This window comes from Protopterus annectens, chromosome 6.part1 (genome assembly GCF_019279795.1).
Source record: "Protopterus annectens isolate FY-2018-M chromosome 6.part1, PAN1.0, whole genome shotgun sequence".
In the NCBI taxonomy this organism is placed as follows: domain Eukaryota; kingdom Metazoa; phylum Chordata; order Ceratodontiformes; family Protopteridae; genus Protopterus; species Protopterus annectens.
The window spans coordinates 353,562,669-353,579,704 of NC_056738.1; the positions used below are offsets into that span (position 1 = coordinate 353,562,669).

The 17,036-nt window shown below is 42.7% G+C and overlaps 1 protein-coding gene across 2 annotated transcripts in view; it reads left to right on the forward strand.

Moving 5' to 3' along the window:
* LOC122805553 (atypical kinase COQ8A, mitochondrial-like) overlaps nucleotides 1-17,036 on the forward strand; it is a 768,588-nt gene that overhangs the window by 446,157 nt on the left and 305,395 nt on the right. For both annotated transcript variants that reach the window (XM_044075768.1, XM_044075766.1), the window contains exon 10: nucleotides 11,287-11,380. In XM_044075768.1, coding sequence (XP_043931703.1) covers nucleotides 11,287-11,380 — 94 coding nt within the window. The remainder of the gene's footprint in view (nucleotides 1-11,286; nucleotides 11,381-17,036) is intronic.

A 17,036-nucleotide genomic window follows, 5' to 3' on the forward strand; every position in this document is an offset into this window, starting at 1 on the left:
TTATCAGTTCTCCGCCATAGCCTTTTGGCTATCTACTGTTTCAAGACTGTAACAAAGTGTATAGTTTCTGATAGCCCACTGCAGGCTGTAGGGAATCCACTTTTTCCATATTTAGACGTCTTGCTTATCTTTGCAGTCTTTTTCAAAGTGTCAGGAATCTCTCTTGGGTCAGAGATCTCTGGCATAAACTGGGATTCCAAGAGAACATTCAAACGTCTTTTCTGACTCCATCTCACAGGATCGTGCTTTTGTGGTGCCTGCTAAATACCTCTTTACAAAGAGTTTTTCTTCCACAGAAAAAAAAATTGATCTCTATATAGATCTATTTCTGGGGTATTCCACTCGTACGTCTGTCTCGGTGAGGGCATACCTCAAAATTCTGGGTCTCATTGTTATCCATGATTATCTATGACTCCTTTGGCAAGACTGCACATGAGAAAGATGCAGTGGTATTTGAAATTGCTTTGGTCCCATCATAAACACCCATTGTCTTTTCAAATTCTGGTCCTGAGATTTGTAAAAATGGAAATCAAGTGATAGAGACATCAACTTGTTTTTATAGTTCAGATCTGTCATTCTTCCATCCTGCGCCAGCACAATAAGTCACAACAAACACCTCAGACTTTGCTTTGGGAGCAGTGTCAATGAACATAAAAGTGCAGGGTCTTTGGGACAAAAAAGACAGACCAAGACACGCAAACATAAAAGAGATGCTAGCTCTTATAAATGATTTCAACTTTTTGAATCATTTATGGTCCCCACAACTTCAAGTGTTTACAGACAATACCACAGTGGTGTGGTACATAAGCAAGGGAGAACCAGGTCTTACCCCCTATGCTGACTAACCCGGTTAGTATGAGATATAGCTTTGCAGCACAATCTTACATTTTTTAAGAGCAGAATTGTGCTGCAAACAAGCTAAGCATGACCGTGGCACACCCTCCTGAATAGAAACTGAATTCAAGGGGTCTTCCTAGATTTGATCCTTCTGTGGGGAATTCCTCAGGCAGACCTTTTTGCCATCTCTAAAAAGCCAATTGGCAAAATTCTATTCCAAAATATCTGTAGCAAATGTGTGTTTGTGCATGTACATATGCTTATGCCAACTCTATACATGTGCTTGCTTGTGCACACGAACAAATTTTTCTGCAGGGGGTAGACCTCCATTACACACAGTGTGGGGTCTGTGATCCCCCCCCCCCACAACCCAGACTGCATTACAATGGGGAAAGTGAAAATCCCCTGATCCCTGGTGTTCCGTGATCACGCACAGACAGAAAAGTTGGTATGTGCGATCCACTGATTTTGATCACACATACCAGTTTTTTTTCCTCAATGAAACGAACCTTCGACTAAAGGTATGTATACCATACATAAAATATGGTTTACTGTCACAGTATTAGATCACATAATCATGATCATACCAAGGATATTTAAAGGCCAAAATGATGAAGTCCACAATGTCTAAAAATCACGAGTACTGAATTTTTGTCCTATTGTGAATCCAGGAACGAGTGCTAACTTGGGTCCTGTAGGGGGATAAGTCTATCGATATTGTAATCTTCAGCATTTTGGTCTTTTGATGTTATGTTATCAAGATTATGGGCTTCAAGGTTGTGGATATGACATTTGCATGTGACTGATTCTGATGTTTTGTGATTTATGTGACTCAGTCACAAAACAGTTGATCTGAAGTAGTTACTTCATTTGATCTGCAACCTGTAGGATTCGGATCCGACCGGCAGCTTTCCAAGCTTCAAGATCCGAGCTCCTAGCTCCTCCCCCTACCCATAATCCCACGCTACCAACCACATTATCCCAGATCGTTTTTTGCCGTGGCTAAAGACAGTTGCTTCTCAGTGAAGAGCTCCTGGCCTGGTGAGATTGTTCCTTTTCTAAAAGCTAGTTTCTAGTTTTAAATTTGTGTGTGTGTTGTTTTTAGCGTTAATCTATCTTACCCACGTTTAAAAAAAACAAAACCAAAACTTTTTCTCCTTAGTTTAATTTTTGCTCTCCCCTCCCCCCCTTAGTGTTTGGGTGTGTGTGTGTGAGAGAATTATGGCTGAGTCTAAGGCTATATTTTCTAAGTATACTGAGTGTGGCCATAAGCTTTCCCCAGCTGATGGCCACACTCAGTGTGTTTTGTGTCTGGGGGCAGCACATTTGTCAGAGGCCTGCCAGATTTGTGCGCCTTCAACTGGCACTAGGGACAGGGAAGAACAAGCTGATCCTGGCGGGAAAACTCTCAGAGTCAGCTTCTTCTTCCTCTCCTAGCTGGATCCAGGCTACTCCTGTAGCTGCCGGGCTACTCCCTCAGCTGTACCTGGACTCAACCTCCCTTATCGGGTACTAGCTCTGTGGAGTCTGGTTCTTCTTCCCACAGGAGAAGAAGAAACAGAGAGAGAGAGGGTCATTTTCTAAGAGGCGGGCCGAGTCTCATCCTCGGCTCCGCCTGAAAAGATTTTGAAATCTCCTGAGGGTCTCCGGATCCTTGTCCTCTCGGCTGCTCACCTCCTTTCTCCGGAGCCGAGGAGGAGGATAGGCCCCTGTGGTCTTCGAGGTGGCCTTCCTGCCTGCTTCGACCACCTCTTCACGGTCCACTAGAAGCATCTCCGAAGCAGACATGGATCGGATGATGCGAAGATTTTGCAGACCCAGATGCAGATGGGGATGCTCTTGCCCCCTTTGGGAGGAGTGCAGCCCCATTTTTGCCCGATAGCTTTTTCTCCGACCCGTTATCGGGTCTGAGTTTTGGATCCAGGCCCCTCGGATCCGGGATACGCCACGGCGCCGAGAGGGATAGTGGTTTCGCCGACTATACCTTCGAGGTGTTTCTTGTCGGATCCAAGCTCTCGGGCCGAGGTTGAGCATCGGATCCAAGGGAGGGGTTGTGTCTTTGGCGCTGCCCGATGGGCCGGAGTCACCGCTACCTCAGATCCGATTGCTCGGCTCGACCCGATCCTTTCCTCGGAGCCGAGGGAGGTTACTTTCTCAGGCTGGTGATGGTGAATCTCCCTCGGCTTTTTCAGGTGGTGGAGAGGGTACTGTCGAGGTCATCCAGGTCCCCGACGGGCCTTCGGATCCACCCAGCCCCACTGTATCAGGGTCTGTCTTCGCCATCCGCCCATCGACAGCCTGCCCAAAGCCTCCAGTTAGTTCCCCCAAAGGGGAAAGGGGGAACCCCCAACCCCCCCCTTTGGACGGGGGGGGAAGGCCCCCCTCTTTTCGGAAAAAAGGGGGGGGGGCCCCCCCCCCGGGAAGGGGGTTTGGGGCCCCCCCCGGGGAAGGGGCCAAAACCCCCGGGTTGGGGCAAGGGGGGATACATTTCTCCAAAACAAGATCTCACTTCAGCAACTTCTTCCCATGCTGGGCAAAGGGGTTTTGGCTGGTAACATTGGACCTCAAGGAGGCATACCTGCATGTCCCAATCAGACAAAGCTGCAGAAGATACCTCAGATTTCTTGCAGGTTCAATCCACTATCAATTCTCTGCATTGCCCTTTGGCTTATCTACTGCGCCCAGACTATTCACAGTGCGTGGCATCAGTGATTGCCTACTGCAGACTTCAACGGATACAGATTTACCCTTATTGACGACTGCCGACCACGGACAGCAAACACATACTTCGGGAGCATCGGATATGGATGGTTGTGTCTTTGGCGGGATCACACAAAGGAATCAGATACACCATCTCAGAAAAACCCATCCTGGGTCCAACTGGAGGTTACATCTCAGGGTGGATCGTTTAAAATACTCAGCTTTTCAGGTAGTGGAGAGGGTACTGTCAAGGTACCAGGCCCCACCGGCTTCGGATCCTGCGTCCCCTGGATCAGGGTCTGCTTCTCTTCCCATGGACAGCCTGCCAAGACAGTTAGTACCCAAAGAGGAACACCAGTGCAGCCCTCTTGGACAGTACCAAGAGGTGCCTGTTTGCAAAAGTGCAAAGGAGGCACCTGGATCCAGTCCATACCACGGATTCCATTTGAGGATAGGAGGGCCCCAAGGTCAACCCTGAAGATGTCTCATTTGGAGACATCATGGAAATGTTGCATTAGAGGGGGTGGTTCCCCCAAAAACCCTCCTACAAAAAATTTTTTGCAGGCCTTAAAGGCAGGCCCAGCTACTCAAGGGTTCCCCCAGCCGACCCTTGGTGGACCTAATTACCACCAGGTTGGAAGGAACAAACAACGGGGAGCCACCCAAAGCCATAAAGTCCTCAGTGCCTCTGATGACCTTTTTGGACCAAAGGCCAGTGAATGCTATGTTGGGGACTCAAGAAAGAACTTGCCCAGGAAATACTTGGTCCATAAGCAGGACAAGGAGTCCCGCTATTTGGGCCGTTGGAACGGTGTTTACAAAAACCTTTGCATAAGGGGGCTGAACTACATTTTCCCACTACAGGCTACAATTGACAAAATTTTGAATAAGGCCTTCCTCCAAGGCCTGGAGGTCCCAGACAAAGGTTTTTGGACACAATGGCCACTCTAAAGTTTCCCTATCAAATACCTCTTGCAGCTTCTTTCCCATGCCACAAGGAGCCGCAGAGCTAGGAGACGAGTAGTTTGGCCAAGGCAACACTGGCTCCACCCCCTTCAGGAGCCTTCAACCCTCCGCCCCCATGGCCGCCTTATTGGCACATCAGCTCGTGACACGCTAGTCCAAAGCGTGAAGGATGGGAAGCCCCTGCTGAATTCCTTCAACCCCCAAAGACCCTTCTCCAGGAAAAAGGGGGGCAAAAAAGCTGTTTGGGTCCAGATCTCAGCAATCCCGTCCTGCAAGGGCAACTTTTCCTCTAAGGAAGGAGGGCAAGGGCGCCGCCCAGAGGCAGAGGAGCTTGCAGTATTACGTTCAGTGAGCTGCTGAACATGGACTTTCATCCCTCTCAACATCCTCCTTTCTGCAGCACACGGACCCCTTTTTTTCTCATCCCTTACAATCTCGAGGGGCTAAGAATATAATCCAGGAGCAACCATACCACCTGGGACCTTAATTACACTAAAAATTAACATTTCCCCTTTGAACCAGCTGCCTCAACAGATTTGCAATTTTGTCCTGGAAAACAGCCTTCCTTCTGGCCATCACTTCAGCTCAGGCCCTCATGGCGTGCAGCCTTCCTCATTTTCCATCAGGACAGGGTTTCCCTTTTCCCCTTTAAAAAACGGGGGAATATTCCCCGGGCACCCCCAAGATGCTCATTTGGAGACTCATGGAAATTTGTAAGAGGGGGGGGTGAAAAGCCCCCTTTGGCAGCATTCTAAACCAGGGAGGCCCATTTCCTCCTGGGGGTTTCAGAAACCCCGGTGGGGAAACCACCCGGGGTTTTGGGGCCCCACAGTGGGTTTTCCTGATCCGGGTAAGGTCCTCACCCCCTGATGGGCCCTTTCAAACCCGTGGAGCTATGGGTTTCGTCCACCGGCTTGCCCAAAAAACTTTTAAACAGGGAAAAACCCGGGCTTTGGCCGATTGGGAAGGGGGTTTTCTTCGCAACCTTTTTAAGGCCTAACACATCCCCCTTCGGCCCCAAGCCTCTTTAAACGCTCAAACTCCTTTCCCGTCGGCCCAACAAAATTTTTGAGAAAATTCCTCTAAACCCCAAAAAAATACCTCAGGAGGTTCCCAAAGCCCCGGGGGGCCGAAAAGGGACACGATAGTTTAAAAACGGTTTCCCCTTTTGGGTTAGACCCCAAAGGGCCCCGAAACGCCTCCGGTTTCGCCTTATTTGGGATGGTTCTTCCCCCATAAACAAGGTAAGCCTTTCTGCCGATCAACCAAACCCCCAAATCTTCTCCAATCAAGAAAAGACCCGGGGGCCAGAAAATTAGAACCCTCCGGACAACCCCCCTGGGCAAAAGACAAAATTACGCCCCCGAGCCAAAGGGGGCCTAACCGGGGGTTTTAAATTTTCCGGAAACAGCCCTGGCTTCCCACTGGCCCTCCTTTGGGGCAGCCCCATATCCCCTTCAAACGGGTTTTCCTTACAAATCATTTCCATAATATCCAGGGGTTTAAAATACGTTACACCCCAACCCTTTTCCCAAATTTACCAAGGGAAAAATCCCAACTTTAGAAATTCAGAGTTTGAAAGAATAGTCCTTTGGGATAATCCAGCTTTGGGGCCAAAGAAAGGGGACCAGACCATCAGACCTTTTCAATGTATCCAAGGAAAAGTTTTGGTTATTTCCAAACATTCCCTTTTTCAGGAAAAGATAATTCCCCGGGCCCAAGGTCCTACACCTTCCCAAGGCAGACTCCAGGGGGTTTTGCCCCTTGGAGCCGTCATTACCTTCATCCATTCCTAACCTGCCCCAATTTTACAAAGCAGGCTTTTTTCAGCCTTTTAGGCTTCCGGGGTTTAAGGGGTTTCCCCTTTCCTACCTGGGTCCCAAACCCCCCAAAAGTTTCTGGCAGCGAGACATGCTATTTTGTTTGTCCTTGGGATTAAAAAATTTGAAGAATCCTGCCGTTTCCCCTCCCCAATTTAAAGGGGGAGGGGTAACCAACCCTTTCTACACCAACCGGGTAACCGTTTTTTTATTTGGTTTCTTCCAAAAAAAAGAAATTGCCTTTAGGGGTTTGATTATTTAGGATTGGGCCCTTTTTGGGGCCCCCTCTGGGGCGAAAATGGACTTCCCGGGCCAATGGTCTCTTTACTCCTCCTTTACATGCCGATCCTGAGCGGGCAACAGGGACTACTTTGGTTTCCGCCGAGGAAACCAGGAAAACCCTTTGTGATTCCCCAGTTAACCTGAACCCCATTTTGGTGGGGGGGGCTTTCCGGCCCAAACCTTTGGCCTACTTTTAAGACTGCATTTTATATCAAAGCCCCGAGTGAGGGATCCCCCTTCCAATTTAACCCTTCTACCCCTTTTGGGGTATTTCCCAAAGGCAAATTCCTTGGGTCAAAACCAAGGGACCAGGCTTAAACCCCCTTTCGGGGCCCCTAGGGATGGTTTTTTTCCCCAAACCCTTTTTGTACAAGTTCCCACGGGAAAAATTACACATAAGTCTTTTCTGGGTACCATGGTTTTGTCCCCGTGAAAGAATTTTAAATTTTTAATTTTTTTTTTTTCTTTTAAAGCAGCTTTTGGGCATATTCCCAGAACCGGGCTGTCAACGGGTTTTTTATCAAAACCCCTCCCCATATAAAATTACCAGAAGCCTTCTTGGGACAATACTCATTTCCCATTCTGGTCGAAAGTGTCCCTTTTAAAATTTAATGTGGTATGGGTTCTGGATAACAGACCTAATGCATCACAGATGGACATCAAACCCGGAATCAGGTGGTCAACCGGTAAACAGTTTATTAATCTAATTCCCCCGGACCCCCCTAAGGATTGGGGATATAAGATCACCCGAAATCACAAAGGGAAAGGAAAGTTTTTATCTGGGGAAAAAGGGAAATTAGATCCCAAGGTTTATTTCCCCCCAAATTTGATTCTTCCCTCCTTAGAGGATAATGTCCCCATTTATTAATTGAATTCAACAAGGGGGATGGGAAAGTTTTGGTTAGGTTTAAAAATGAAAATTTTTTAAAAGGGGGTTTCATTAAAATAAAAAGGCTATGTATGGGTTTTCCCGGTTTAAAGTTAAAGGACCACCCTTTCCCCCCCTTTGTGCCCTTAAAGTTCTTATTTGAAAAAGTTTTTGGTAACATTTCCAAAAGGGGGGTGGTAAAATTGTATTTAAATTATATTATTTTTTTAAAAAAAAAGGGTTTTCGGCAATTTTTGTTACTACTGTTTAGATTTTAACATCTACATTTATGGTAGGTACAAAACTGTACTTTCTCCGCCATAGCCTTTTGGCTATCTACTGTTTCAAGACTGTAACAAAGTGTATAGTTTCTGATAGCCCACTGCAGGCTGTAGGGTATCCACTTTTTCCATATTTAGACGTCTTGCTTATCTTTGCAGTCTTTTTCAAAGTGTCAGGAATCTCTCTTGGGTCAGAGATCTCTCGCATAAACTGGGATTCCAAGAGAACATTCAAACGTCTTTTCTGACTCCATCTCACAGGATTGTGTTTTTGTGGTGCCTGCTAAACACCTCTGTACAAAGAGTTTTTCTTCCACAGAAAAAAAAAATGATCTCTATATAGATCTATTTCTGGGGTATTCCACTCGTACGTCTGTCTCAGTGAGGGGAATTTTATTTATTTATTTATTTATTTATTTATTTTACATTTGTTGACCGGGCTAGTCTTACTGGACATATATCCGTTTTCAGTAGAGGCCCGGGGAGAAAAGCTCCAAATACACGAAGTAATACAATTATTACAAAAGACCAAAATAAGCATAATACAAAAGTACCAGTGTAGACTTATATAGCAATTTACGAAAAACTAACACTGACAAAAGTATGTCAATAGAGCAAAAGTCAGAAAAAGTAAAATACGTGGTATAGAATATTCTGAAGATAGATTAAATAAAAGATAGATAAGCAGTACACAGGTCGGAAAAACATATGTGACAATAAACTAGAATGCTAAGGTAGAGTCAGTATCAAGGATAAAACAGTCAATAATTAAACCTATTATTCAAGGACCCGTAAGGGGAGAGGGGAACTTGGGAAATAATGAAATTATTTCAGTCAGGGTAAGCACAAGGCATAACCACCGATTTTAGATATTCTTTGATGCGTCTTTTGAAGTGGGATGTAGAGTCAAGGTTAGTTATTTCATAAGGAGTTGATTCCAGAATTTCCCTACAGAGTTAGAGAATAATGCATCCCCAGCTTTATTATATGATTTATTTAAGGCAACAAGGAGTTTATTAGCAGAGCGTAGTGTGGATAGGTTTTTATATGGTGAAATTAGTTTTTTGAGGCTAGGGGTAGCATCAGGGTAGAAAAGAGACTTATGAGTGATAAGTAGCTGTTGATAGAGTATGTGGTTATTTAGCTCTAACCAGTCTAGTTGCTTGAGGTTGTGACAGTGATGAGTTCTGAAGGGTTAGCAGTAATGAATCTAGTTATACTATTGTAACAGGTGGATAGTTTGGTAAGGTTGGATTTAGATAAGTTTGTATATATAGCAGAGGCATAGAAAAGGGTAGAGATCAGATGGGTCTGGGCAAAGGTTTTCTGGCTGCAGGGGTAAGAAAGGATTTAATTCTGTAGAGAGAACCTATCTTTTTGTTAACTGATTTAATGGTATTGTTAATATGGTCATCAAAATTAAGATGGTTGTCAATAGTAACACCTAACAGGCGAGTGGTCATATCTGGGTTAATACAGGTTGCATTATTTGAGGAGATAGTGAAGAAAGGAGTTGTAGATTTGTGTGTAGGAGTAAAGAGAAGAAGTTTTGTTTTTTTGGCATTGAGAAGGAGGGAGTGTTCCATAAACCATCTCTCTACGTTATGGAAGACTGCTTGGGTAAGGGACTGGAGGGAGGAAACATTATTAGTAGCGCAGATTAGAGTTGAGTCATCAGCATATTGAATACAGATGGCTTGGGGGATGTTCACGTGCAGGTCATTGATAAATAAAGAAAAAAGAAGGGGACCTAAGATTGAGCCTTGTGAAACCCCAATGTTTACTGGGAGTAAGGAAGAAAGGTTGTTGTCCCATAGCACTGCTTGTTGCCTGTTTTGGAGATAACTCCTAAACCATTGAAGAGCTTGTGAACCAAGAGAATAGTGATGTAGCTTGTCAAGGAGAATATTATGATTAACCATATCAAAGGCTTTTGACAGGTCAAGGAATAGTGCTGATGAGAAAAGATTTTTGTTCCTATTATTATTTATAGCGTCAGTGAAGGAAAGGAGGGCAGTTGTGGTGCTGTGTATCCATGATTATCTATGACTCCTTTGGCAAGACTACACATGCGAAAGATGCAGTGGTATTTGAAATTGCGTTGGTCCCATCATATAAACACCCATTGTCTTTTCAAATTCTGGTCCTGAGATTTGTAAAAAGGGAAATCAAGTGATAGAGACATCAACTTGTTTTTATAGTCCAGATTTGTCATTCTTCCATCCTGCTCCAGCACAATAAGTCACAACAAACACCCTCAGACTTTGCTTTGGGAGCACTGTCAATGAACATAAAAGTGCAGGGTCTTTGGGACAAAAAAGACAGACCAAGACACGCAAATATAAAAGAGATGCTAGCTCTTATAAATGATTTCAACTTTTTGAATCATTTATGGTCCCCACAACTTCAAGTGTTTACAGACAATACCACAGTGATGTGGTACATAAGCAAGGGAGAACCAGGTCTTACCCCCTATGCTGACTAACCCGGTTAGTATGAGATATAGCTTTGCAGCACAATCTCACTGTACAGAAATCTTAAATTTTTTAAGAGCAGAATTGTGCTGCAAACAAGCTAAGCATGACCGTGGCACACCCTCCTGAATAGAAACTGAATTCAAGGGGTCTTCCTAGATTTGATCCTTCTGTGGGGAATTCCTCAGGCAGACCTTTTTGCCATCTCTAAAAATCAGTTGGCAAAATTCTATTTAAAAATATCTGTAGCAAATGTGTGTTTGTGCATGTACATATGCTTATGCCAACTCTATACATGCGCTTGCTTGTGCGCACTAACACATTTTTATGCAGGGGGGTAGACCTCCATTACACACAGTGTGGGGTCTGTGATCCCCCCCCACAATCCCTGCTAATTATACATACAATGTCTGAGACTGCATTACAATGGGGAAAGTGAAAATCCCCTGATCCCTGGTGTTCCGTGATCACGCACAGACAGAAAAGTTGGTATGTGCGATCCACTGATTTTGATCACACATACCAGTTTTTTTTTCCTCAGTGAAATGAACCTTCGACTAAAGGTATGTATACCATACATAAAATATGGTTTACTATCACAGTATTAGATCACATAATCATGACACCATGATATTTAAAGGCCAAAATGATGAAGTCCACAATGTCTAAAAATCACGAGTACTGAATGTTTGTCCTATTGTGAATCCAGGAACGAGTGCTAACTTGGGTCCTGTAGGGGGATAAGTCCATCGATATTGTAATCTTCAGCATTTTGGTCTTTCGATGTTATGTTATCAAGATTATGGGCTTCAAGGTTGTGATATATACATATTTGCATGTGACTGATTCTGATGTTTTGTGATCTGTTATGTGACTCAGTCACAAAACAGTTGTTTATTAAAGAACCATCTGAATGACATGTAGGGGATTGTGCATGGATGCTTCATAACCGTTATGTAGTGGAGACTTACAATGCGAGTTGGTAGGGTTGAAGAGTTGGGGAGAAATCATTTGTTGAGAAGCTGTTCTTATGCATTTCATGTTTGCTTCTGTCAAAGGACTATTCCCTGAACATGCTGTTGCAGTTATGAGCCAAGAGTTGGCCTTGGAGTGTGATTATCTCAGAGAAGCTGCTTGTGCAAATAACTTCAGGTAAGTTAGGTTATTATTTGGACTTTTATTTTTTAAGATAAAGTTGCCAAACAAAATGGTGTGAATTGTTTAAGCTGCGATATGCAAAGGTAGTATGATGTGAAAGAGTGGAATCATGTTTTACACTGATACATTTGCTTGGAAATTGTGATCCGAGGCAGATTAGTGATCTCTGCTCCTTTCAATTCTGTACATAGCAAAACTTTGCCGTTTCAGTTAAGGATCTGTTTTTGTCTTACTGATGTGAAATGTATTGTGCCTGCCCTCCAAGGATGGTCTTGCCATCTGCCCAATAGATCGTTGATCTACGTGTAAGTAGTCTGTAGCTATGTTGCACCCCCTCAGTGTGGAGGCAGTTTACCTGCACTATCTCAGAAGTTGCACCAACTTAGAGAAACAGGAATTACATTATTTCTCTTTTCTGTTAGGTGGTGCAACATCATAGCTAATGCATTTAAAGATTTCTGGTCTATGAAAAGAGCTTCCACATAGTCCCCTAATGTTTTAAAATGTTATTTATATGGAGCTGCATGGTTACACTGATTAGCAAATTGGGCTTCAGAGAATTTACCTTCAGTTAGATCCAAATAGACTGCTCAGATAGAATTGAACATTAATTATAAGTCACTTACGGAAGGTTGATCATAGTAAAAAAGGATGTATAACTGAACTTTAAGTTGGCAAATTGATCTACAAGAGACTGAAGAACTGTCTTCTTTTCTGGGAATCAGTTGAGAATGAAATTTGGTATACAGGTGTTAATTTTGTATATACTTTCTCCTGTTTATTACTACATAGTAGAATGTATGGACTTTACAATAGGTAACCAATGAAGGTACTTCAGAGTCATGTCTATGACTAGTCCAGTGGATTGACATAATTGGTGTTGATGCAGATCTACTGGAAGAGAAGTTGTCCTTCTGTATAATTCTACAAGCTGGACTGCCTCACACCAAGAGGTTCTTCATTTCAGTTCTTGCCAGATACGCTAGCTCTGCAGAATCTGCATGTCCTCCTTGAGTTTCTGCGGGTTTTCTCTGTGTACAGTGGTTTCCTCCCACAGTCTAAAGACATGCTGTAAGTTGGATCGGTGTTTCCAAATTGCCCATAAACATGAATACGTGCATGTGTCATCAGGAAGGAAGATCTGGCAGCCTGCTTAGTTTTTCCCCTTTGCTTTGAAAACTCTGAGTAGCAGTGGCAGTCATTCTCTGAGTCAATTGTTCACTCATGCTGTGGTCATGCATTTTGACATTTGATGCAGAAAATGCACAACTATGCACTTGGCATTGAAACAGTTGGGTAAGATTACACATTAACAGGGGAGAAAAGGGCTAATACAAACTCACTGAAATGGAATCTAGCTGTAATTATATTTAACCTAAACATTCAATAAAATATTGCATGTGAGGTTACTGATTTGACTTATGGGAGATCTTGTAAGCATGAAATGATAATGTCAAATCTGTCATTCTGTATTGATTGTGCATCCTCATAGCTGAGTATATGTAGGATATGAAGCCCGCACACTCTCTACCTTGTTGTGATTTCACTTTGGGGATATAGAGTTTGTAAAGCAGGACAATTTTGCAGATATCAGTTCATGTGTTGCGGTTTGCTACAAGTTCAATTGGCAGTTTGAATTCATCTCTAACGGTGCAAGAGCTCTTAAAAGTTTGGAGACCTATTAAGGTTCTGGGTCCTGAAAAGGCTCAGATGCTTTCATTAGACAGGCATCTGTGGAGGTCTAGTATCCTTTTCACTGGAGTATGCAGTTTGGCATAGAGTAGACGAGCCTATAGGAAAAGATTTGTAGGTGATGTGTAATACCTAAACCAAACGCTGTGACAAGCAACTGATTAACCTTTCTTTTATGCAAGTGCTGTTAAAATAAGCTAAAATATTCATAAATGTTAAATATGGCTTGATAAAAGGATGCCTTCCAGAAATATTAACTTGTGGTACAAGTATGCCTTAAAGCCTGGAAGTGGATTTATATAACCAACAGTATTAAAAAAAACTCTCCCTTTTCTTGAAATTGATTTAGCAGAGGTGATGAGGGAGAATGGGAATCACTGCATAAAAGTGAAATGGGTAAACTTTCTAGTTTTGAAAGTAAGAAAATAAAATGGCAGTAGCAAAAGAAGAAACGGTGCTTTAAAAATCCTTTATGTAAACATTCCAGATCAAAAGCACAGAGATATATCACAAATAAAACTTTAATGCTCTTACAAAACACCAAATGATGAGCACTTTTGTCTCATTCTGTATCATGCAAGATTAAAGACTTCATCAGATAAATTAGCAGCAACTCTCACAAAACCTGATATACCAACTAAAGTCATATGTCAAAATTCATGTGACCAAATTTTATTTCACTTTTAAGTAATAAGTAAAATTTATAGCATTGTTCAGACATTTACCCTGCAAGCATCTAACTTGATCTACCTATTCATATTCCTAGTAATCTAAAAACTCTTTACTACTTTCCCTCATAATGTCCCTAACATGATCCGATATGAGAAACAAAAACTTTTTTAAAACGGTTGCATTTGTGCTTGTGTCTCCTTAAAGCATTCAAAATATGTTTATTATTAATGGCATAAAAATGTCTTTATCTTGTAGTGTCTTTCCTACATAAAAACATTTGCAAGAAATGCAAATTGCAGTATGTATCACAAAAGAAGAATCACAAGTAAAATACAACTTGTTTCCTTAAGTTTTGGTAGTGTTGACACAATATACATTGAGGCTTGTGTGTATAAATCTGTATCGTTTGTTATGGTCTTGATTCCCTCACTGTGTAACTCTTTGCTCTGCACATAGCAGCATTTCAGTCTAGTCTCGTTTTGAAACATAAATACAATCTGATTTGCTCTAAGCTCTTCCATTAATTCTTTTAGATATCTCTAAGTAGTAATATTTTATCCAAATTGTGATGCCCCTGTCCTGGCCCAGTAATAAAGGAGCCTCAGTCCTCACCACTGGCAACAGCTAGGGGACATACACACTGGGAGGATGACAAGTACACACACACAGTAAAGTGCAATTTCCCTTAAGAGCACAGAGATCACAGTCAGTCTGGGGCTGGTTTCTCCCTCTTTCTCGAGATTGCCAATAAGACTCCACACTGGCACAGCTATAAGGTTGAGATATCAGCCGAGTGGTCAAGCCAAAACCTCCAGCATCCTCTGCCCAACCAGTGCTTCTTGTCCCTGCCCAAGTAGCTGACACACACACACACACACACACACACACACACACACACACACACACACACACACACACTTTGAGATTTGATTGATATACAAGCACACACATACACACACACAAATGCACGCACCTGGGGAAGGCTGGCACAGGTTTACTAGCTATGCCCCCTTCTGCCCAGACTATAAGGTAGTTATCACTGCCACCAACCAGCTCTTTATCAGCTACTGTAAGGCCCTTACAAAGGGTGCCCAGTCCTACTGTGTAATGTTACTAATAATCCACATGGTAGTTTTGACCAAGCAAGGCTATTGGACTGGCCTGTCCAGTGTCACCAAATACATATGCAAGTACTCTAAGAGCTTAAATATGTCTCACAAGTATCAGCATCAAAGATAGGTTTAAATATATTTAATAATAAATAAAAGAACAAAACAATACTCGGAAAACAAACAGTTACTTTAGAGTTCAAAGTCATAGGGAATATTTTAAAACAGTGCAGGACAGTCTCAAATAAATACAGAAAACATCTAAACTAATTGTTACTATATTCCTATCTATTTGTAAGAGAGATACTATGCCCTGAATCTTATTTACAGACAGGCAAGTACAGATAAAGGTGATGAGTGGATGTTCTTGCTAGGTCCAAGACAAAATACAAAATGCCCAGTCTCTCCCTGTGAGAGTTCTTAAATCAATATCACATTTTACTGCTGGGTTAGCCTGAATGACATCACTTTTTGTCACCAGACTTCAGTTCACAGGCTAAAACAGAAACTAATAGAATTTTAACATCTCTGTTTTGAAAATACATATCTCAGGTGTTTTTGGAAGTCGTAAAACAATAAAACGCTTTACATTTTAAACCTAATAATTACTTTTCTTTCAAGACAATAGAAAAACGTCTAGTTCTAGACGTGTGTGCTATTGAACTGAAACTGAGAGATAACCTCTCTTGTTTATGGTCCAGCTGTAAAGTAACTTAACCTCAACTATTTTTTTAAGTTTTGCAAGTTAAGCTTCTGTGTTCCAGCAGGGTACACTGTGGATATATATTTGAAGCTTGGTACTGTACAAACCCTCTTCAACACATACTTCTGTGTCAGCAGTTTAATATTCATACAACACACAGTTCCAATACATTTGTAAGTCAAGCATATTATGTGGATATTCACAAATGTCAGAATTATTTACAAAATTCCAGCTAGCTCGGCTGGCAGTATTTCCCTTGTGTCACACAAATTACTAGACATTTCCTTCTTAATCCCATTATCTGTTTTAAGTTGTTTTATCCTACAATGCATGCTTCTCACCACATTGTTCTTCTGATGTGTTGAGTGCATGCTGCTGAAAAGTATAGAATTGCTAGCCAAATTTTTGTAAGCAAGTCTAGTTTCTAATCTAGTGTTCTTGTATGTAATGGACTCTGAAGCTTGACGGTTGGAAAAATGTAAAAATTCAGTGGTTCTATTTAAATTTACAAAATTCTTCAACTCCTGATAAGTCTTACTGTGCATCAGATAGGTCATCAGTAAATCTTCCATAATGTTTAATTATGGATCTGATGTCTGTCGGTCTTCTTCAACCTGTGGGTTATGGTTCCGTCTTCGGAACCGACTTGGTCGTTGGCAAGCTAAAACTTCCAAACTGGAGCTCCTCCTACCCTACTCATAATGCCTTGCTCCCCCAGATAGCTCAGATCTCATTTGTCGCACATCAGCTCATTGTGAGTTCGTTTTGAGCGCCTCCGTGTGTATACTTTTCTAATGCTTGTGGTATAGTGAGTTGGCAATTTGGCCTGTTTTTCCTTTGCTTCCTACCCTTCTCTTCAGCTGTATATTAGTAGAAAAAAAATACAACAAAACTCTTTAGCTTTAGTTTTTATATCTTGCCATGTGTTCTTTCCATCATGTCCTCCTTCTCTTCTTTCCTTCCTTCTTTCCACTATATCGGAGAAATGCGATAAACCCATAGGTTTTAAAAAATACACTTCCTGTGGGCACAAGATTCCAGTCTCTGATACCGCAGGGTGTATGTTTACTGTCTGGGACCTGCACACCTCAAAAAGGTGTGCTGTATCTGCAAGGCCTTGCTCCCGCAGTGTCTTGCAGATGGAATAAGCCCTTTCAAAACCAACTTATTCTACCTCCCTCCCCAGCTAGCTCTTCTTTCAGGGGCTCAAACCCCCCTCTAAGAAATCTAAGGAGGCCAGGGTCCCTAAGCAATGGTCACCAGACACCTCCTGTTTAGCTTTCGGAGCTTCCCAAAAAGGCACCCAGAACATTGGAGCAGGGCCCTTTGGCTTCGACTTCTGCACCTACACCTCCGGTCCGTGCCCCAGTCGTCACTTCAGATCAAGGGCCATTGGTGTCTCTCCCAGACCTCACTACAGGCCTTCCTTTGTCAGCTCTTCCATCAGGTCCTTTCTGAGCCTTTCAGAGAATGA